The 21913-nt window shown below is 41.5% G+C and overlaps 1 protein-coding gene across 5 annotated transcripts in view; it reads left to right on the forward strand.

The window, feature by feature from the left end:
* The window catches only part of DIP2C (disco interacting protein 2 homolog C), a 364898-nt gene that overhangs the window by 222355 nt on the left and 120630 nt on the right, over positions 1-21913 (forward strand). For all 5 annotated transcript variants that reach the window (XM_036841828.1, XM_036841831.1, XM_036841829.1 and 2 more), the window contains 4 exons: positions 6943-7152; positions 17653-17787; positions 20221-20340; positions 21502-21699. In XM_036841828.1, the coding sequence (XP_036697723.1) occupies positions 6943-7152; positions 17653-17787; positions 20221-20340; positions 21502-21699 (663 nt within the window). The remainder of the gene's footprint in view (positions 1-6942; positions 7153-17652; positions 17788-20220; positions 20341-21501; positions 21700-21913) is intronic.

Raw genomic sequence — 21913 nt, forward strand, 5'->3', positions numbered from 1 at the left:
GAAGAACACTGGAAACAGTAAATAGCTGGGTAAACATAAAATTCTATGCTTTTTCTTGTAATTTTCTTTAAAACAACAGTTGCACAAAAGACAAGGCCAGGTGAATGGAATTATACTGTTGTATGGTTATGAAGTAGGAAGCAGAAAATGGAAAGAATGAAATGAATAGTGTCAGGTGTGATGTGAGATGGGAGAGAAAGTTTGTAGTGTCAGATTTGAAGAGCAGACAGTTACAGTATTGACCCCATATGGACCCATTGAGGATTCATATTCTTAGCCCTAAAGTAACCACTAAAAAAAATGAGAAGAGGTATAGGTAAGAATTTAATAGAGGACATAAAATGAAACTCTTAAAAAATATTTGGTTAATAGAAACAAAGGTGGGAAAAATCAACAGAGATTAAAATAGGAGGAATGAATGGAAAACAAATAGCAAAATGTTAGATGTAAACTCACTCGTATCAATTATTACAATAAATGTAAATGGACCAAACGCCCACTTAAAAGATAGACTGAATAAAAAAGGAAGATACATCTATATGCTGTCTACAAGAGACACATTTGAATATAAAAACAAGGATAGTTAAAAATAAAATGATGAAAAAATATACAATGCAAACATAAAGCATAGGAAGGTGAACAAGTCTATATTAATATCAGACAAAGTAGACAGCAGGACAAAGTAGTACCAAATATAAAGAGGAACATTGCATATTGGAAAATGAGCGATTCACCAGGAAGTTATAACAATGAATATTTATTCATTGTTTTTAGGTATTTATTCATACCTAAAAACAGAGCATTATAATTTATAAGGCAGAAACTGGCATAATGAAGGGAAAAATAGAAAAACCAAAAATAATAATTGGAGATTCTTAAAATATTCTTCTTAAATAATCGTAAGAAAGTTGTCAAAACAACACTATCAACCAACTTGATGCAGTTGATACTTACAGAATATTATGCCCAACTATTGCGGAAAACACATTCCTTTCTAATACCATTCTTGGGGTATAATTTACATCCCTTAAAATTAGTGCATTGTAAGTGTGTAATTTAATGACTTGTAGTAAATATATAGATTGTGCAACTATTGGTACAGTCCAGTTTTAAAGCATTTCCATCCCCCCAAAGAGTTTCCTTGTGCCCATTTGCAGTTAATTCCCATTCTCACACCCAGGCCTAGGGAGCATTTGATCTGATTTTTACACCTCTAAGAATATTCTAGACATTTTGTAAATGAATAATAAAATATATCCTTCTGTATCTTCTTTAGCATGTTTTTGGGCATCCATTTTGTAGCATCAGTAGTTCATTCTTATTGCAGAATTGTATTCTATTAGATAGATATGCCACATTTTGTTTATCCAGTCACTAGTTGGTGGATATTTAGCTTGTGTCCACTTTTCAGCTATTATGAATAATGCTGCTATCAACATTTATGTGCATATATTTGTGTATATATATAATTTCATTTATCTTGGGTAGACTCCTAGGAGTGGAATTCATGAGTCTTATGGTAAGTTTATGTTTGACTTTTAAGAAACTGTCAAATTGTTTCCATAATGGCTATACCATGTTATATTCCGACCAGCTATGTATAAAGATTCCAGTTTCTCAGCATCCTCACCAACACTTGGTATTGTCCTATTTTTTTTTTAATTGTCATTCTAGTGGATATGAAATAGTATTTCATTATGGTTTTAATTTTCATTTCCCTAATGACTAATGATGCTAAGCATCTTTTCGTGTGCTTGTTAGCCATTTGTATATATTCACTGGTGAAATGTCCAGATTTTTTGCCCATTTTTAAAATGAGTTGTCTGTCTTCTCACTGGTTAAGAGTTCTTTATATAATCTGAATACAAGTTCTTTATCAGGTATACAATTTGCAAACTGTAGTTTGTCTTTTCTTAGTGTTGTCTGCGGTGGAGAGAATTATGGCCCCCTCCAAAGATATCCATGTCCTAATTTCTAGAACTTGTGAATATATTACCTTACATTGTAAAAAAAGACTTTGCAGTTATGATTAAGTTAAGCATCTTGAGATAGGGCAGTTATCCTGGATTAACCAGGTGGGCCCACTGTAATCAAAGAAGTCTCTATTCAGGCAGAGAATGATAAATACAGTACTATGTAATCTCAGTCACATGTGGAATCTTAAAAAAAAAAAAAACTCATAGAAAAATAGATCAGATTTGTCGTTACCAGAGGCAGGGAGTGGTGGGAGAGGGAATTGGAGGAAGGTGGTCAAAAGGCAAAAACTTCTTATTATAAGTACTAGGGATGTGATGTACAATATAACTATAGTTAACGCTGCTATATGATCTATGTGAAAGTTGTAAAATTTAAGAGTTCTCATCACAAGGAAGACATTTTTTTGTTTTTTCTATTTATATGAGATGATGGATGCTAACTAAACTTACTATGGTAATTATTTCCTAATATATGTAAGTCAAATGATTATGCTGTACACTTTAAACTTATACAGTGATATATATCAATTATATTTCAATAAAACTGGAGGATAAAAGGTCCTTAGGGAAGAGTATCAAAGTAAAAAAAAAAAAAAAAAAAAGACAATGAACCAGAGGTTGGAGGGATACACTTTAAAGATTGATGAAGGGGCCATGAGCTGGTGACACAGGTGGGCTCTAAGAAGGTAGAAAAGGTAAAGGAGTGGATTCTCCCTTGAAGCCTCCAGAAGGAATAAAACCCTGCCAACACTTTGATCTTAGACTTCTGACCTCCAGAACTGTTAAGATAATAAATATGTGCAGTGTTGTAAGCCACTGAATTAGTGGTGACTTGTTATGTTACCCATAGCTTAAGAGTTTTCCATTTTGATGAAGTTCAATTCATCAGTTATTTTATGGATTGTGCTTTGGGAAGTTTTAGAAATTTTATAGTTTCAGTTCTTTCACTTAGGCCTGTGATCCATTCTGAATTAATTTTTATTTATGGCATGAGATAAGGATCTATGTTTTTTATTTTGGTTTGGTTTTTTGATACGTGAATATTCAGTTGCCCAGCCCATTTGTTGAAAAGATGATCTTTTTCTCATTGAATTATCTTGGGACCTTTGTCAAAAATAAATTGACCATGACCATAAATGTAAGGCAATATTTCTGGGTTCACTTCTGTTCCATTGAAATATATGCCTATTCTTGTGCTAATATCACTATCTTGATTACTGTAACTTCATAGTAAGTTTTAGTATCAGGTAATGAAGTCCTCCTTCTTCCTCAAAATTATTTTGGCTATTCCCAGGCCTTTGCATTTCCAAATAAATTTTAGAATAAGCTTTCAATTTCTTAAAAAAAGCCTTCTGGGATTTTACTAGGTATTGTCTTAATTTTTTGTTAGATATATTGCTAAGTGTTTTATCCTTTTTGATGCTGTCATGAATGGAATTGTTTTCTTAATTTCATTCCCTTATTGTTCAGTGCTAATATCTTATAAAGATATTTCATATCTTTTTTTGGTGGTCCTGTGAATTTAAGAAGTCAGATGTATAACTATGCAACTCTTTTCACCTGCCATAGTGACAACGCATGCTAACTGATTGGATGGCTGGATTTTGACTTCTGACTGCTAGATCAACGTGTGCTTGTTCCCTGGGAGGTGGGAATAATTTGCGGTCTGTCCAGCCAGAAAAGGGTGTGGGAGAGCATTGATTCATATATGCTTTGATAAGAGATATCTTGGTTCTCTCACTCTGTGTGTGCTTGTCCCACTGCAGAAACTCATCTTGTCCCACTGTCTTTTAGTCCTCACAGCAGAGGCAGTCCCCATTAAAGAACTTTCTTGGAAGCTCCACTCAACAAATTTTGATTAAGTCCCCCCCACCCCCCACTTCAAGGATAACTGGAAAATTAGCTGGGCACATTGATGACTTTGTCAATGCAAAGGTAGTTCTGGATGCTGAGAATATCCGGGTGCTGGCAGATTCAGTGTCTGGTGAGAGCCTTCTTCCTCATAGTCGGTCATGTTCTCACTGTGTCCTTACATGGCAGAAGGGGCTAACTCATTTATTAATTCAAGAATTTTTCCATGTGTTCCTTAGAATTTCCTACATATAAGATCATGTCATCTGTGAATAAAGACCGTTTTACAACTTCCTTTCTAACCTGGATGCCTTTAATTTATTCTTTTCCCTGTGGTTCACTGGCCAGAACCTGCTGGATAACGTTGAATAGAAGTGGCAAGAGGGGACATTCTTGCCTTGTTCTTATCTTAGGGGAAATATATTCAGTCTTTTACCAGTATACACAGTGTTAGCTGTGGGTTTTCATGAATGCCTTTCATCAGGTTGAGGAAGTTTCCTTCCATTCCTGCATTGTTGAGAGGCTTTATCATGAGTGGGTGTTAGGTTTTGTGAAATACTTTTTCTGACTTTTAAGGTTAACTTACTTTTTTTTTCTCTTTATTCTACTAATATGGTATATAGCAACTCATTTTTGAATGTCAAATTAACCTTAATTCATGTTCATATGTGTAATCCTGGTTACCACTTGGTCATTTTATATGTTGCTTGATAATGTTTGCTAATATTTTTGAGGATTTTAGTGTCTATATCATGAATGATATTGTTCTGTAGTTTCCTTATGAAAAGATGGGGTGGGAAATGAAAGATTGATTTGTAAAGGGGCATGAGAAAACTTTTGGGGAGGTGGTAATGTTCTGTATGGATATACGGGTGTATATACATTTCTCAGAAGTCTTAAGTCTGAGGACTTGAATAGATATTTTTCCAAAGAAGATATACAAATGGCCAATAATTACACTTAAAGATACTCAGCATCACTGATCATTAGGGAAATGCAAATCAAAATTACAAAGAGATACAACTTCACACCCATGAGGATGGTTACTATCAAAAAAAAAAAAAAAAGGAACAGAAAATTACAAGTGTTGGTAAGGATGTGAAGAAATTGGAACCCTTATGCACTCTTGGTGGAAATGAGGTGCATAGAGGTGCAGCCTCTATGGAGAACAGAATGGCAGTTCCTCAAAAAATTAAAAATAGAATTTACTATATGCTCCAGTAATTCCACTTCAGAGTACATACCCAAAAGAATTTAAAGGAGACTCTCAAAGAGATATTTATATACCTATGTTCACAGCAGCATTATTCACAACAGTGAACACATGGAAGCAACCCAAGTGTCCACAGCAGATGAATGGATAACAACATGTGGTCTGTACATATCATGGAATGTTATTCAGCCTTAAGAAGGAAGGAAATTCTGACACATGCTGCAAAGTGGATGAACCTTGAGGACATTATGCCAAGTGAAATAAGCCAGTCACAGAAAGACAAAAGTACGATTCCACTTACATGAGGTACTTAGAGTAGTCAGAATTACACTGAGAGAAAGTAGAGTGGTGGTTGTCAGGGGATGGGGGGGGGGGGGAAGGGGCAATGGAGAGTTACTGTTAGATGGGGACAGAGTTTCAGTTTTACAAGATGAAATGAGTTATGTGGATGGATGGTGGTGAAATGAGTTATGGGGAGGGTTGTCCAACATTATGAATGTATTTAATATCACTGAACTGTACACTTAAAAATGGTTAAAATGGTAAAATTTATGTTATGTGTATTTTACCACAATTTCAAAAAAAATTGAAAAAATTCTTAGGTCTGAATTCCAAAAATATAAATTTTATTTTTATGTAAAGTATAATTCTAAGTTATTTTAGAGGGAAGGACAAGGGAAGAGAATCTGTTGGCCTTCTAATATTATTGTTGCCTCTGTAACAAATTTCTAATAGATAAACTTGTAAAAAATTTCTAGACAGTGTAGGTCACATGACAATGATAATAAAATGCAATGTAAATATACTTTACAAATATTGCTGTGTTAAAGAAAAAGTCCTTGTAAAATTTACATCAACCGTACTCCAATAAAAATTAATTTAAAAAAAAGAACAGTACCTAATACATTAGTAAGTGCTTAATATGTATTGATGAATGAATGAGTGAATAAACAGCAAAGTTAACATTAAAAAAAGAAAAAGTCCTATGTCTTGATTTAAGACAAATTACCCTTTCACTTATTCTCAGTAAATGTTCTAGAGCTACTCTGATCCTTTTTCCCTCCTGGCATCTCACATAACTCACCTATATGTACAATCCTGAATGTCATTCTTACATTGAAGTTTAAATAACAAGTGTACAACGATTCGTTCTTGAAAACCTTGCTTCTAGGTGAAAAGTTATTAAATGAATACTATTTCCATTAATTTTAATGCAAAAAGTGACATGTTTTTGCTCAATCCAAGATACACAGTTTTTCATAGATAGCAAAATAAATCAAATAAATAATGAAAAAATTTTATAAGGAACAAATATAAAAGTAAATGCATTGAGTTTGATCACAGAAGGTAGTGTGGTGATTTACTGTCCTCCCGAAAGGAGGAGGCAGAGTCTTCAGATGTGGGTTGGTAGAGAAGTCCAGGTCATTCATTGGGAGAGGCAGGAGGATGAGACCTGCCACACTCACATGGAACTTAAAATAGCACATGACTCAGAGAAACACCTCGATATAAAGAAGGGCTACAGAGCATCACACTTCGAAACGCTTGAAAGTTCAGTGTCTTAGAAAACGCCACCTTGGCCTTCTCGCTTGATGTCTGAGTACACAGAAAACATTGGTTTCTCCCCTAAACTCTTGAGTGGAGGAAATTGGTGAGTATGTCTTTGTCTGAGATTGTAATGTCAAAACTTTCTGTACATATATATGTAAGGTGTTTTGGATGAAGACTTCACTACACTGAAAAATAATTTGTCATCTGAAAGCATGTAATTTTTCAAGAGTGTTCAAAGGTCGTCGATCAGTTAGTGTGGGAGGTAGGTCTGTGTTCGCAGTGTTTGGAGAGGGACTAAGCCTGGGGGGGCTTCTTGGCTGTGATACACGGCTGATCACCTCCCTCCCACAGATACCTCCTCTGGCTCGGAAGACGAAGGCTCGGTGCAGGGCGACTCCCAGGGGACCCCCACCTCCAGCCAGGGCAGCATCAACATGGAGCACTGGATCAGCCAGGCCATCCACGGCTCCACCACCTCCACCACCTCCTCCTCTTCCACCCAGAGTGGGGGGAGTGGCGCCGCCCACAGGCTGGCTGACGTCATGGCTCAGACGCACATAGGTGAGTGCCCTGCTGGGCAGTCGTCTGCGTTATTCTCATTGTCCTTACGTCTGAGTGGCTGCTGAGTAACCCTGCCCTTTTTATTTTGGAATTTCTCTATTTGCGCATCTCGGCCATGGAATCCATCTGAGGGACAGAACAGAGCCCCACTCCCGCTCCTGGGCTGCTTTGTTGCATTGGTTTTACTGTTTTGTGAAACCCTTGGTTTTACTATTCTTCACATCCCAGACGTCTCCTACAGCTGTAATTTCAGGAGTGTTCTGCTTGTAGAGGAATGCATTCTTGCTCATTAGAGAAACTTGCAGCCGTATCTGGTTACATGCTTTCTTCTCCTCATGCTAAAATATGCTTCTAAATGAAATTTTAATTATGCTAATAAACAAGGCTGGGGACTTCAGAGTGAGTTTGCCCTTACTTTGGAAGTCACTTAGGAAGGGGAGGCTTTCATCACTACTGCTTACATGGTTTTCTGCCATAGGCGTTCAGATTTCTGGGGTGGTTCACGTTACTTTGTGTGTAGGTTCCATGATACATGGGATCCTCTGTATTTAAAAAAGCACAGTTAGGAAGCATTGGTAAGATGTTTGGAAATAGTGTAAAACAGGAGATGAAGTGAGAATTGTTAGAGGAAAGGAGCATATTGGATGAGCAGGGGGCTGCGTGGAGGGGGTGAGTAAGGGTCCTGTTTCTCTGCCTGCACCCTAGCCCGCCACTCACTGCACCACATTCATCTGGTGTGGAAGGCACAGCATGAGGTCCAGATCTGCCTGATCCATTTTCAGCTGTGGATTGAGATTTTTAAACATTTCAATAAAAAATTATTCACAAAGTAAATTACTTGCTTTGAATGTGGTGCCAAGATGGTTCAGTATGTTCTCCATTCAAATGGGGTGGACCAGGGTCAGCCGCATCCAGGGACGTGGAAGCTGCGCCTCCCTGTGCAGTGGTTGATCATCGAGCACAGGGCAGGTGCACGGCCTCCTCCCACATCTATCCTCTTACCCGAAAAATCCACGTTTAGAAAATAGGTAAGTGAAATGAATGAATGAAATACTCTGCCAGCTTCTCAGACTCAAAGTATTTCTAGATTATTGGCTACTTGACAGAGTCAGAGGAATTCCAAACTGACTTCTCCGGACTTGGCCCCAGTGGCACTTGCTCAGCATGAAGTTGAGGTTAAAAGCAACAGCCTCTTCAGAATCAGCAGTGAGAATGGTTGTCTACCAGCAGGACACAGGCAGCCGGTCGGGAGGGCTGGGTCTGGTCCCAGTTCTCACGTTAACAGCTGCTGGCTTCTTCAGAAGTCAGTATTCCCTGCTCTAGTTTTTTAGTGGGAAGAAAAGGAATGATAATGTCTTTCCTTTGTACCCATTGCGAGTAAAAAGGAGAAAATAGGAAAATTCTTCACAGTTTTTAAAGTAACACTCACATGCAAAGTAGTAGTATTAAATTTCAGTTTAAAACGTTTTCAGGAACATACACTGATTAATGTGTACTGAGAACCTCTATTTGAAATCATAGATAAAAATTAAACAGAAATTTATATGACCATTAAAGATTTTTAGATGCTAAAATTTCTTCCTGTGTGTTTTGGAACCTGAGATAGCCCTGAGGCTCTGTCAGTGTGCTTTGTCTGGCAGCCACCTGGGCAGGGGAGACGTGGAACTCCCTCCACCTCTGCCCCTCGCTCTTACCTTAGGAATGTGTGTTTTCTGATTGAGTACACTTCTAAGGAAATATCAGGAATCTTACCAAGAGAAACACATAATTTTGAACAAATTACTCCCTGCATTTGTTTCTCCCTTCATGTAGTTACATGTGGAATATTGGAGGAAATTATAGCATGGAGAATTAAATTTATCCAAACTATAAAAGGTTGCGTTACTCAGGTACGTTAAGTCTCAGTGTAACCTAAATATAGCTTCTCAGTGTGTGACATTTCAGTAATTTCTAATTTGGCACATAGATAAGTTCCTAGAGTATCCAGGAATTTTCTGTAAATATGAAAAAAAATTTTTGAAAGAAAGCAGTGGCAAAATAATAAAATAAGAAAAAGAGAATTAAAATATTTTACTCCTGTGGCAAAAGCAAAAGAAGTAAAAAGTCAGAATTGGCAGTGTTCAACCTTTTGTTGAGGCTATCAGAAGCCTACAAATAAGAAAATATTGTGGGTATGTCTGTGTTTTAAGGAATTTAGGGTCAAATAAACCACCAACTTGTAGTACCTCTGGTCCCTAAAGGTGAAGTACTTGGATAGAGTCTGTAGAAACCTCTTTTGCCCAAAGGGTAGAGGAAAGACAAGCGGTTAAAGACCATGAAGAGGCAGTCACAAGCAGATGGTACTTCTGCTTTGTGATTGTTGGAATGAAATCCTACGTCCTTGTGGGTCCATCCTGACAGCATGACAGGGACACCGCACGTGCATCTCCCATCAGGCTGGCTTAGCATACCATGCGGTCCCCGTCCAGGTGGTTTTTCCTCCTATGGCTCTGTTTGTTGTTATTCACACTTAAAACACTGACAATGAGGGCTCAAGACGTTCCCCATCCTGAGATGCTAAGGCCTGAGATGTGCACATTTGTGACACAAGAAGATGGGCGTGCCGTGTGACGGTTCCCTGCAGCTTAGACAGAACAGGGCCTGCACATCATTGAGGGCCCTCTCTCCACAATGACAGAGAACCAGAAGGTGTTTATTCAGAACCTCTGTGCATGTCATGTTATTAAGACAGTTGGAAAGGAAAGGATCAACACCTCTAAAATATTTATCATTATCAAAAGTCAAGGAGCATAATTTAGAGTAACCAGGAGAATTAAAGCAACACTTTGAAACTTCAAGAGGCATTTTTGTAAAAGGTACTAGAGTAAAATATTATAGGAATTAGTAAGCTACATAGAAATGGAGAAACTGAAGAGAAACTATTAATACATTTCTAGATTAAGAAATAAGAACAAAGCATAATAGATAACATTGTTGTATGTTCAGAATCAAAATTTGTATATTCAGGAAATTAAAGAGACTTCTACATGAGCTGTTCTCTTATTTTGTAGCTCCAGATGTATAGGTAAGGTCTGTGTCACCCTTTGTAACTGACACATCTGAGATGTTATCACATTCCGGTTTCATCTGCATGTGTTGGGGGTGTATTGTCATTAGCCAGATATTCATAGAAGTTATTGCCATTTCCAGACTATCTTAGAATTCATCAGCATGAATGCTGCTTTTGGTGTGTGCGGTTTGTATCCGCAAGGAAATTCTCATCAGGTTTCTTGCATCTGATCCTGGTAAGCAGATAGATGTGCCCCCATGTGCTTGATGCATAGTTAGCCTGGAGCCTGGCAGCTGTTGTCTGGACCTAGATTCTGGTGTTCTAGGGAATTTGTTCAGAGGGCTGCATAGCCACCGTTGTGATAAATTACCCTAATTTATTTATGTATAATCATCCACAGTATCAAAGAATTCTTTTATAATCTCTTTATCAATGCTTTTCAGACATTTACAGTCTTAAAATATTAACTACACACCGAGGATGGTGATATTAGCAAAGCCTGCACACTTGGGGCTGGGGTCTCTCTGCTATACCTTCGCCTCCCTACCTGGCTGGGGCATCCCTGCAGCTAGAGCTTCATGATTTGAAGGCAGGGTCAGTGAATTTTTCCAGGAAAGGACCAGAGAGTGGATATTAGGCTTTGTGGGCCATGCAGTCCCTGTGGCCGCTGCTGAATTCCGCTGGCTCAAGGGCAGAAGACAGTGCATGAACCATAGGCATGGCTATGCCCCCGCAAAACTTCATTTATAAACGCAGCTGACAGACCACCCTGTGAGCCATAGTTTGCCAACTCCTGTTTTAGAGAGTTTGGAGCCACGCTATTGAAAAAGTAAGCAGGAAAAGAAAATTGGCATTAGGTAACACAAGGCCGATGGGACTCTTCCATCAATTACTGCGTGTTTCTTGTGGCTCTTTGGGTGATACAGTACTAAAAGAGAGAGGGATCTCTCACTGGCCGACATGACTGTGGGAATTTTTAGTTAAGTCCTAGGTCTGGCTTCTAATCCTGCATTGTCTTGCTCAGTTCGTAATAAAGCTGAGATCTGCACAGATACTGAAACTGAGTGAATGTCACCATGGATCTTTTTCTGTCTCCTTGTTGAACATCTTTAACCAGTGATCCTTTTCCAGCTGAGATGTTTCCATGTCTTTCTCCATTCATTTTTTGCTGTGTTTCCTTTTCTGGGGAAGAAAGCTCCTTCTTTCCAAGGCTCATCTTTTCATCCTCATTCTAGATTCTGGCTCCTCCCAAATCTGCTAGCTCAGGTCTTTTCTCTTTTGTATCTTAGCTTCCCCCATCGGTGAACCGGAGCTTTGGTTGTGATGATCACTCATTCCCTCCTCTCCCGGCCTGCACCACACCCTGGTTCTCCTTCCCCCTCTGTCCTTTCCTCTCCTCTGGTGGCTCCTCTCCCCACCCTGTCTCTCTGTGTTCTTGCCCATTTCATCCACTCCCACGGTTTTCGAGGCCATCTGCTCTTTCACGACCTTCAGATCTGTACTTCCTTCACCCGTCCACATTTCAGAGTGCCTCTTGACCCTGCACCTCAGCCCTACGCTGTGTCCCCAGGTCGGCTCATCTGACAAGGCCCTGCACTCCCAGGAGCGCGCTCCAGACCTCGCCGTCCTTGGCTCCTCCTTCCACAGACCAGCAGAGTCCCCGTTTGGTAGCGTTTGGCTACCATGTGTCTTGCAGGCCTCCTTCCTCTCCATTACTGCTCCCAGGACCCTGCATCCAGGCACCTCCCCTCCCATCTCAGTGCTGCAGCCCCTTCCAGCCTCATATCCGTCCCGTTCATATTGTCCTTGTTGCCCTGTTGATGTTGTTAGGGCACAGATCTGCTCCAGTTTCTTTTCTCCAAAAATGCTTTGGGATTTTTGCCACTCGAAACTGATTTTGTTTATTTGGATTTTATACTCAGAATCAAAGTAAAGATTTTTGACCCACAAGCGTCCTGACCCTTCGTCCAGTGCCTGCTCCATGCTGCAGGAGCACCTCGGAGCCTGCTGCTCACACGCTGGTGCACACAGCAGAGAGATGTCTGTTCAGTTCTGCTCTTTCTCCCGATGTTCAAATGCAGTCATTTACACCTAATGCCATGAGTTTCACAGATTCTTTCTCGGAACTCATGACAGGAAAGGATTCCCACGCAAGGGGAGAAATGGCAGAGCGGGAGCCTTTGGGCCTGAGAGCGAGGATGGCAGTGTCACCGTCACTGCAGAATGTCACGGTGCAGTGTCGCTTGTGCCCTCAGACTTGGTGAGGAGCGAGTAGCAGCACTCTTGTTCCGCAGGTGAGAAGGCCCAGGCTTAGGAAGGTGGATGTGATGCCAAGGGCACCCAGCTACTGAGTGGTCAGCAGGAACCAGACTCCTGTCTGTCGGGTGTAGGAGCACCTGCTCGTGACACTCCAGTCTTGCTCCCTCAGTGTCTGTGTTCCAGCTTGGCCCTGCTTGTTAAAAACAGAACAAGAGCTCCTTGCAGACAGAAATGCAATTAAACTTTGCATAAACAGTAAAAGTTCCAGCATCCCCATCACAATCCTTCTGGGACTGTGGTCTGTACAGGCTTGTGATGATTGGAGCCCTTCAGCATGAATTTGAATTTGCAGATGTAAAAGTCAAGAAACTATTGTCTGAAGTTAAAGATTTCTGTTCTGATACTAGAACATCCTGAAATTTGTCTAACGGTAACTATCCCATCTTTATGGATTTTTGTGGCATAAATGTGGGAGGGAGGCCGTTCCAGGTCTGAGAACCTGTGTAATGCTTCTAAAGTCAACCTCTGAGAGCCTTGGCTGAGAGAAATGTTTGAATATAGAACCACTGAGCCCTTTCTAACTATCTCCAGGTTTAGTCTGCAAATTTGAAAAGCAGCTGTGAATCGCCATTAGCAGTATCACACACACTCTCACAGGTAACCAGAGTATACTGTTCTGTCCCTGAGTGATTATTAAAGGATTAAGGAGATAAATCCTCACTTATATTGTCATGGGTCAATATGACACATGGGTGAGACACCAGTAGAGCTCTCCTGTTGGCGGCTTCTGTCAGAGCCAGGGAGGTTGGACGTTCCTGGGGAAACCAAGGAGGAAGTCCTGCTCTTCTCATGAGCTGCGCGTGGAAGATGGGTCGGTGCAGTGGGCAGCTGAGCAGCGTCTCCAGCAGCCGAGCTGGATGCTCTGCCGTGAGGCCAGCTCCTTCCTTCAGCATCGTTGCAGATGCCTTTCACCATGTGTCACCTCCTTATTTTCATCGAGGAACCTGGTTTTCTGCTGCCATGTGGAGGGCACAGCCATGTCATCTTAGGAAGCCAGGGCAGCTGGGTGGACGGGTGGTCTGAGGGCCTGTATTGCTTTCTGCTCAGTGACTGTGGAGGTTGGACGAACCGTAGGAGACACGGGAGGGGCCTTGTTGATGGATGGAAGGCTGGGTCCCTCTGAACTCATCTCTGCTTATCCATCATCAGTTAGCAGACCACGAGCACGTTGCTTTCTACATGTGAAAACCAGATTTCCTCTTTTTCTTCTCTTAATTTAGAAGTTATTTGGGGACCGAAAAATAACAGGCTGGGAAGTAGGATCTCTGACCACTGATCCCTGAGGTTCCCAGTCATATAGTTAGAATTAAAGAAAGCTGCTTTTCAGCGATGTGAGAACCAGAAACATGTTATCTCTAGTCGTCAAGTGCTCCAGTGTATTCATTCTTATGTTCATTCATTCTTTGAACTTTCACTCCAACATTTGCGGAGTGCAAACGACATGAGCTGGGTGTTGTACAACTTCAGCATCTGAGTAGGACACAGGAGCTGCACTGAGCTGGACGCCTGCAAGAGCAGGAGATGAGGAAGTAGTTAGTTCAAGGAAGCAGGGAATTTCCAACACAGAGCTGCAGGAAGACCAGCTAGTAACCTGAAACGGTCATGGCCAAAACAGCTGTCCAAAACGGGTGGATAGCTGGCAAGAGTAACAGGCTAAAATCCGGAGTGGGAGGGGGATGCAGTGAGATGGGACCCCTGGTACCGAAGGCTCCAAAACAGCAGATACCGTCATGGAAGATGGGTGAATTACACTTCCCTCCCACCTGCCCCTTGTGCCTTGATTCCAGATTCTTAAGGAACCCATGTCAGCTGCTGGGAGCAAAAGCCATAGAGGGGTGGATGAGACAGGACCCACCTGTCAAGGAGCAGATGCAAAGGTGTCACAGTAGCTCTGGGGCAGTCACAGTGGAGGTGACACCTGATAGGTGGCTGGAAGGTTGGCCGCTATTTTTCTGTTGGTTTTGAAAGTATTGGGAAATTGATCTAAGGAACAGTGGGTCATCTGGCTCAGAAGATACGAACCCGCTCTGATGAGAGTTCTTAATCTTCGAAATGCTCCTGTTGCATATGGACCTGATAGGCCTCATGCCTGGGGCTGATGAGCACTTTAGACCTTTGACCCTGCACCTTCAACCAGACCCTACTTTTTCTGACCCGTCAGCAAGTGTTTCTTGAGCATCTGTTACATACAAAGGTCTTTTCAATACTCGCAAAAGATAGGTAACAGAGTTAAATACTTGGAATCCTGATGTTTATTAAAATAAAATAGGGCACCATGTATCACTGCAATGGAAAAATGTTCTCTGGCTTCCTAACAGAAGCCTGCTGCTGGACTTATAATCCTACAGTGACAGCATATGTGGGGAGTTTGAAAGGGAGGGGGAGAGGAGCTAACATAAATTTGGAAAGCACTTTGAAGTCATGCAGCTGTCACTGTTCCTATTTTTTAATCACCAGATGTATTGGAATCGTTATTTTTCCCAACTTCAAAGTGGAAGTGAGTACGTCTGCTGCCCAACACAAAGACTCATTGGCTGCCACCAATGATGCATCTACAGCATAACGTAAACACAAGTAAACCTGAGTAAAATGGAACGCAGTGAACTTACATTTTAGCTGCTTTTGTTTTATGTGGCTAATTTGGAATGTTGCTCATCATACATTGGCATCTATTATATTTTTATTTGAAATATGGGGCCCCAGGGAGTTAACTGCTCAGCCATGGAGAATTAGATCATTTTGAAACATGAAATAAAGTCTATTTGGCAAAAGCACAGGTAGAGGAGATGAGAAGAATGAATACAGTGTTTGAAATATTAAAGAGGTCATTTGAATGGTCCTCTTCTCTCCCTCTTGCTCTTCCCCTCAGTGATCTGATAAAGCATCCCAGCCACACCCTCCTCCCTCTCACAGGTACTCTTTTTCTGGGCTAAGATCTAAGAAATTGCCCCTAAGGGTGTGTGTCAGTTGGCTCAGGCGACCATAACAAAGCACCTTAAACACGGCTTAAACAAGAGACATTCACTGGCTCACAATCCTGGAGGCTGTAAGTCTGAGCTCACAATGTTGGCAGTTTCTCCTGAGGCCTCTCTCCTGGGCATGTAGACAACCATCTTCTCTGGGCATCTCTGTCCTCATCTCTTCTTGTAAGGCACCAGGTCAGATTGAATTAGAGCCCATCCTAGTGGCTTTGTTTTGCCTTAATCATCTCTTTAAAGGCCTCCGTCTCCAAACACAGTCACCTTCTGAGGTCCTGGAGATTAGGACTCCAACATGTGAATTTTGAGGAGACATAGTTCAGTCCATAACAGGCTGGACACTTCTGGAACAGGGAGATGAGAAATGGGGAGCTGGACTCTCTGCTGATGGCCTGTGTTTAGGGGCTGATGCCGATCGTTATCTTCACAGAGATCTCCAGGCTCAGACCCTGGAAGAATAGTTGTTGGTGCAGAGAGCTGCCCGTGTGTTCCTCTCCTGGCATGTCTGTCTGTGTGCCTGGTGACGCCAGTGCTTGTATCTGTTTATCTACGTAATCCCCACTGTAACTCAGACGTAGGCATTGTCATTGTCACCCCCTTTTACAGGATGGGGAACCGAGGCATAGGAAGGTCAGTAACCGGTCCCAGGTGATCAGCTCTGAGACGCGGACCTGAGGACCAGTTGGGCAACTCCTGGCGGCCCAGCCCTCAGCCCCCATGCACATTTCCACACACTTACTGGTCAGTGTGCCCAGGACTGAGGGTCTCCCAAGTCCAAGCACCTGCGTTGGTCGCGCTGGTTGCTACGTTTGAAGCTTGCTTAGGAATTCAGATTAATATTCCTTGGCCTCAAGTCTCACTCAGTGTAATGTCCCTTGACATACGCAGGCTCACTGACACAGAAGTCAGTCTTCACTTCTGGCGTATTGGGTACTTGCCAATCTGCCTACTTGTTAAAATTACCTGCACCCTCAAATGAGTACCTGTGGGCTTCTCGAGGTCGTTTCCAGACATTTGCAGAACGGCTAAAATTTGAGTCCCCGACGTTTATGTTCCCAGCGGAGTCGACAGGCCACACCCCGGCTTCTAGTTTAGCGCAGTCTGTAAACAGCGTTCTTTATGTGATCTCTTCGGTGCTCTGTTTTTCCTCATTCTTGTGCTTTATGTTAGTGATTTCAAAGTTTAAACTGGCCCTCACGTGTAGTGCCAAGGTGGGCAGTGTACAGAGGAGAAAGGCCTTCCAGTACCTGCTCCCCTTTTAACAGCATAAAATATTGTGCTTCTATCACGTGGAACTATAGAATCTTGACAAGCTTCTATCTAGTAAGGATTAACAAATCAAAATTAATAATATAATACTCATTATTAGAACTTAGTATGTATAAAATGACATGGACATTCTCATTTGACATGCTCTCCTTAATGTCTTATTTAATAAATACAAAATCATGCTTTCCCCATTTAACCATTTAAGTGCTTAACTTTATCATCAAGTAATGTTATGGGGAAGGCCTGCTGTACGTTTCATTGTGCAGAACACGGCACCCCATACACATTAGCTGTAAACCGGTGTTTTTTGAATGACTGGACTGTTCAGTATTATTCATGCTAAAACAAATAATAAAATAGCTACTATTTCCTAAATGTTCACCTTCTATCAAGAAATGTTCTAAGTACTTTACATATGTTAACTCATTTAATCTACCCAACAAGGAGGTAGTTGCCATTATTCCCATTTGATGGATGAAGAAACCAAGGTATAGAGGTCAGGATGCTTCCCAAGGTTTCAAGAATTTGCACAACTGGGATTCAAACCCCAGGCTCTCTGCATCTAAAGCTTGAGCTCTTAACTGCCTCTACTATGACTGACAAGAAAATTACTCTTTTATGAACACATAGCTTACAGTGTCTTTTTCCTTTGGCCAGTTGAAGACATTATTTTAATTAAAGTGCTACAGTGATTCATTGATGTGGCACCTGTAGTGATGTTATTATTGTAAAGATCATCTTTATGCTGAGATTTTTATAGTAGTTTTTGATTCAGAATCTTTTTCTCTTCTTAGGATGTGGCATTTTTGAAACCTTATTGCTTACGTAGGCTTCAGAATAACTGTATCATGATAACCAGAAAACTTACAATTTGCTTCTTTACAGAAAATCACTCTGCACCTCCCGATGTAACCACTTACACCTCAGAACACTCAATACAAGTAGAAAGGCCGCAGGGCTCTACGACGTCAAGAACAGCCCCAAAGTATGGCAATGCCGAGCTCATGGAGACTGGCGACGGTATGTCTTCCAGCAAGTTTTTCCTCCTTTGTAAATTCTAAGTTCTGCTAACGTGCCTTTCTGTGCCCTGACTGGATGTGTTTCTTCTAGTGACACAGTCGGCTCATTGACTCATCAGGTTCTTTATGAGCCTTCCTAGAAGGTGGCATAGTAACAGGAAGTGCAAACTATCGCCAGGGGGGCCAAGAGGTATTCCTTGTAGGAAAAATGTCAACGTTGTAGAAATTTTGTCATGAGAAGAAAAAGATTTGATAAAATTCTGATGTTTTTGCTAATGAATAATGTTGATTCCACAATTAGAAAATTAGTGCAGGTGTTAAGACTGTGAATGGTTACTTGGAAGGGCAAGATGGAGCTAAACGCAACCAAAATAATGGACAGAGATGGGCAGAATGGTGCCTTAGACTTTGGAAGAAAGACGGTCCTTTTTCCTCCATGTTGGAAAAAGTATTGGTGATTTGATAAATACAGCCATTCGGGTTCTCTCTTATTCCTTGAATCTTTCATCTTGGTATGCTCTAACATATTCCTGTTACCCATCCTAAAGTGACAGACTCGAACATGAACGTCATGCTTTATTCTGCTTTCCTTGACCTTCCAGAGTCATGAAAGTTAGACTGGAACCCGATGATGATATAAAGTGTTATTTTCTTGGAAGATGGCCAAAATAGCCTCTGTGTGCCATCCATCCCACTATGCTTGTGTCCGTGACACTGTGACTCGGGGGTGATGAGGAGGCCTGGACCCAGCCTCTAACAGGCAGATGCCTCTTCACTGTGGTCAGAGCCCAAGGTCGCTGGGTTCTGAGTTCTCTGTTAGTACATTTGAAGTCACTCCAGTTTCCAGTATGTTTGGTTTCCCTGGAATGCTTCTCAGTATCAAGGTTTGCTTTAGTCCTCTACTAAGTTCATTGTTTATTGAATTGGTCATTACTATTATTCTTGTCATCACCATTTTAGTAACTTTGTTGTCTTTGAAGTTCATCATCTTCACCTGCTCCCCCAGGTAAATTCATCTATTGTCCAGTCCAGTGCTGGGATGGTGTCTCGTACCAGAACCACATGGGGCACTTGTTGGAAAACAGATTCTGGGCCACACCCCAGACCTAACACATCAGAAGCTCTGGGCTGGGTCCTAGGATGATTTGTGTGTGTCTAAATTAAGCTGGAGCACCAGTGGCCTTGTGAAATGATCTCTGATTCAACCAAACCAGATTAACTGGGACTATTTAATGGGGAAATTTTGTGTTTAGATATTGAGAATTCTGGGTTATATATTTTCAAGATTGTAAAATATTTAATGTCTCAATTCTGAAAGTGCCCATAGAGTATTTTGAGACTGTCTATTAAAATGGTTTTTATTTGATAGAAAAATTTCCTTGAATTCTGTCATACTCGTTCCAAAAGCTGAGTTCTGTTCTTGTGACACTGTGCCGTGGAGGAAGGGCTTTGCCTCGGTCAGTATGGGAAAAACCCTCTCTGGTTGTGGTTCTTCTGTCTGAGAGCTGTGAAGGTTCCAGGCCTTCGTATTTACCAGGTTCAGGTTTCCAAGCACCTTTCAGCAGGAATGAAATCTGCCTGCAGAGAGTGCGTGTGATCCAGTTACGGATTCAGCATCTTGGTGCTCCATTTTTTCATTTATTTGGGTTATGTAAAATTTTTTAAATTTCATGCCTTTTTCATTGATCATTTCACTTATTCAGTTTTGAAAACGATGTCACATTTATTGTCATGAGAAATGTATTATAAGGTTGGGTCTGTTTTTCTCAGTGCACATGGATAAATATATGTAAGTTCTGTATTATATCAGAAACTGAATTTAGAGACTTTTAATTGCTGTGCTTCTAGAATGCATTGCCTAAATGTTCACTCAGGAGAGTGGGTCTGAAAGACATATAGGGGGGACCTGGCCATTACCTGCAAGAGGACAAGGCCTGCCAGCGGCACTTGTAGAACCTGAGTCCCCTTACTTTCAGGGGCGGCAGCTGTAGGCCGAGCACAGGTGGTCTCAGGGGAGATTGGGACTTGGGGAGGGTCTCACTGCTTAATCAGCTCTCTGACCCCCAAGGACACAGAGGACCCTGAGACGGTATTAATAAGGAGATGACAGACCCTGTTTTAGGAATAGAGGTGGGACCGAGCCCAGTCTTTTGTCCGGAGTTTTTCCCAAGGTCACCAGAGCAGGACAGTTCACAGTGTAAAAGGGAATCATTTCTGCTACATCTTTATCCTCTCTCGAGGCTTCCTAGCAAGGTCACATGCTGAGACCGTCCACCTCGGAATGTTCTCATTGAGCAGCAGTCATCTTAGGTGACACTGAGGGGCTCCCAGCCCTGAGATGGGGCAGGGTGTGCTGTCACGGCTGTTTTTACTGTGGCTGCTTGTTTACGCTGGTTCACGCTCAGTCCACCTGCCCCATGGTTCTGTTTTTCAGGAGTGCCTGTAAGTAGCCGGGTATCAGCAAAAATCCAGCAGCTTGTCAATACCCTCAAACGACCCAAACGACCACCATTGCGGGAATTCTTCGTTGATGACTTTGAAGAACTGCTGGAAGGTGAAAGAGCCCGTTCCTACCCCCTCGTCCAGTGTTTCTGTGACCCTATAGAGTATAGTGTTTTTCTACCAAGGCTGTTTGACTTTTTAAGAACGGTACTCTTGGTGTTCCTGGGAAGACAGGGATCCTGCCTAGAAACTGTAGGTACTATTCCCCAAGGTCCCTTTAAAGATACGCCAGTCCCGGCACAGTTGGGTTGATACCATTTGTGTGTCACTCTCAGCAGAATGCGATTTTGTCCCGTGAGCCAGGCCTCTTTCTAAGGACTCCTTGAGGCTACAGGAATGCTGGTGTTGATAAATCATAGACAACCTGAGCTTGCAGCAGCGCGTTCTCTCTGAATAGGCTTTAGAGGAATGCAGATGAGCCATGGCAGATCTCACCTTCCTGCCTCTCGTGACAGATTCAGGAGCTGGTGTTCTTAACCCCTGAACAGTCCTGAGCCTTTTAACACAACTTAAAATTGAAACAAAGTACTGCTTGTTGTATCAAACCCAAACTGCTTATTTTCTTGCTCTTTATACCACGAGTAAGACATAGCTGATTTTCTAGCCAGCAGGTGGAAATTGTGAATCGTCAACTATAAGAGAAACCTTTCCCAGAAGTGAGAATAATCTCTCAGATTCTTACCTATCTAAAGAGTTGGGCAAATTGTTTTTATTATGGGGCGTTTATTTTTGTTGTGCTTAAGAAAATATGTGCTGTGCTAGTTATTCATAGTAGCTGTAGCAAATTCAAATTTACATCTCAGTATTTAAGGGAAAAATATAATTCAGCAAGATTTGAGCTCTTTGGAGTCTATAATTACTAGTGTATGTCGATAACCGATGTTTTAAACATGGCTATTGCAATCCTAGACTCTAGGCATGTTAAAATGCATAGTTTTACTTGTCAGTTTATAAATGCATTCCGTTCTCCCTAAGTTCCGCACCCTGACATTGCCTTGGAAATTGTAAGAATTAAGTGCTTTTGTTACATCCATGAGGCTCATGTGTCGGTCATAGCTCTAATTCTAGAAAAACACCTGTGCATGTTTCCTGTCTGCTAATAAATTTCTAACTCAAGTGTAAGTCTTCTAGCTTCCTTAAAAGGAATAAAAAAGTGATTGTGCTAATATGGATGTGTTTTTCTTGAAAACCTTTTGTGTTCAAATGTATTTAGTTCAACAACCAGATCCAAACCAGCCAAAGCCAGAGGGAGCCCAAATGTTGGCGATGCGTGGGGAACAGCTGGGTGTGGTTACAAATTGGCCCCCATCTTTAGAAGCAGCGTTACAGCGATGGGGGACCATCTCACCAAAGGCCCCGTGCTTGACCACGATGGACACGAATGGGAAACCTCTGTACATCCTCACTTACGGTAATCCTGTGAGGCTTATCCACCTTTCGTTTGCTTGTGCCTGCACACAACTGTCACTTTCAGGGTGGCTGATTCATATTTGTGTTGCCTTATGTTTCTAATACAGAAATAAATGGAACCTGAAAAGAAATATTATAGGAAAATTACTTGGTTTGAATATGAAAAGTTACTATTTGTTAAATGTTTTTGAGTTAAAACCAGAAAGTGATATAAA

Source organism: Balaenoptera musculus, chromosome 2, assembly GCF_009873245.2.
Source record: "Balaenoptera musculus isolate JJ_BM4_2016_0621 chromosome 2, mBalMus1.pri.v3, whole genome shotgun sequence".
Taxonomy (NCBI): domain Eukaryota; kingdom Metazoa; phylum Chordata; class Mammalia; order Artiodactyla; family Balaenopteridae; genus Balaenoptera; species Balaenoptera musculus.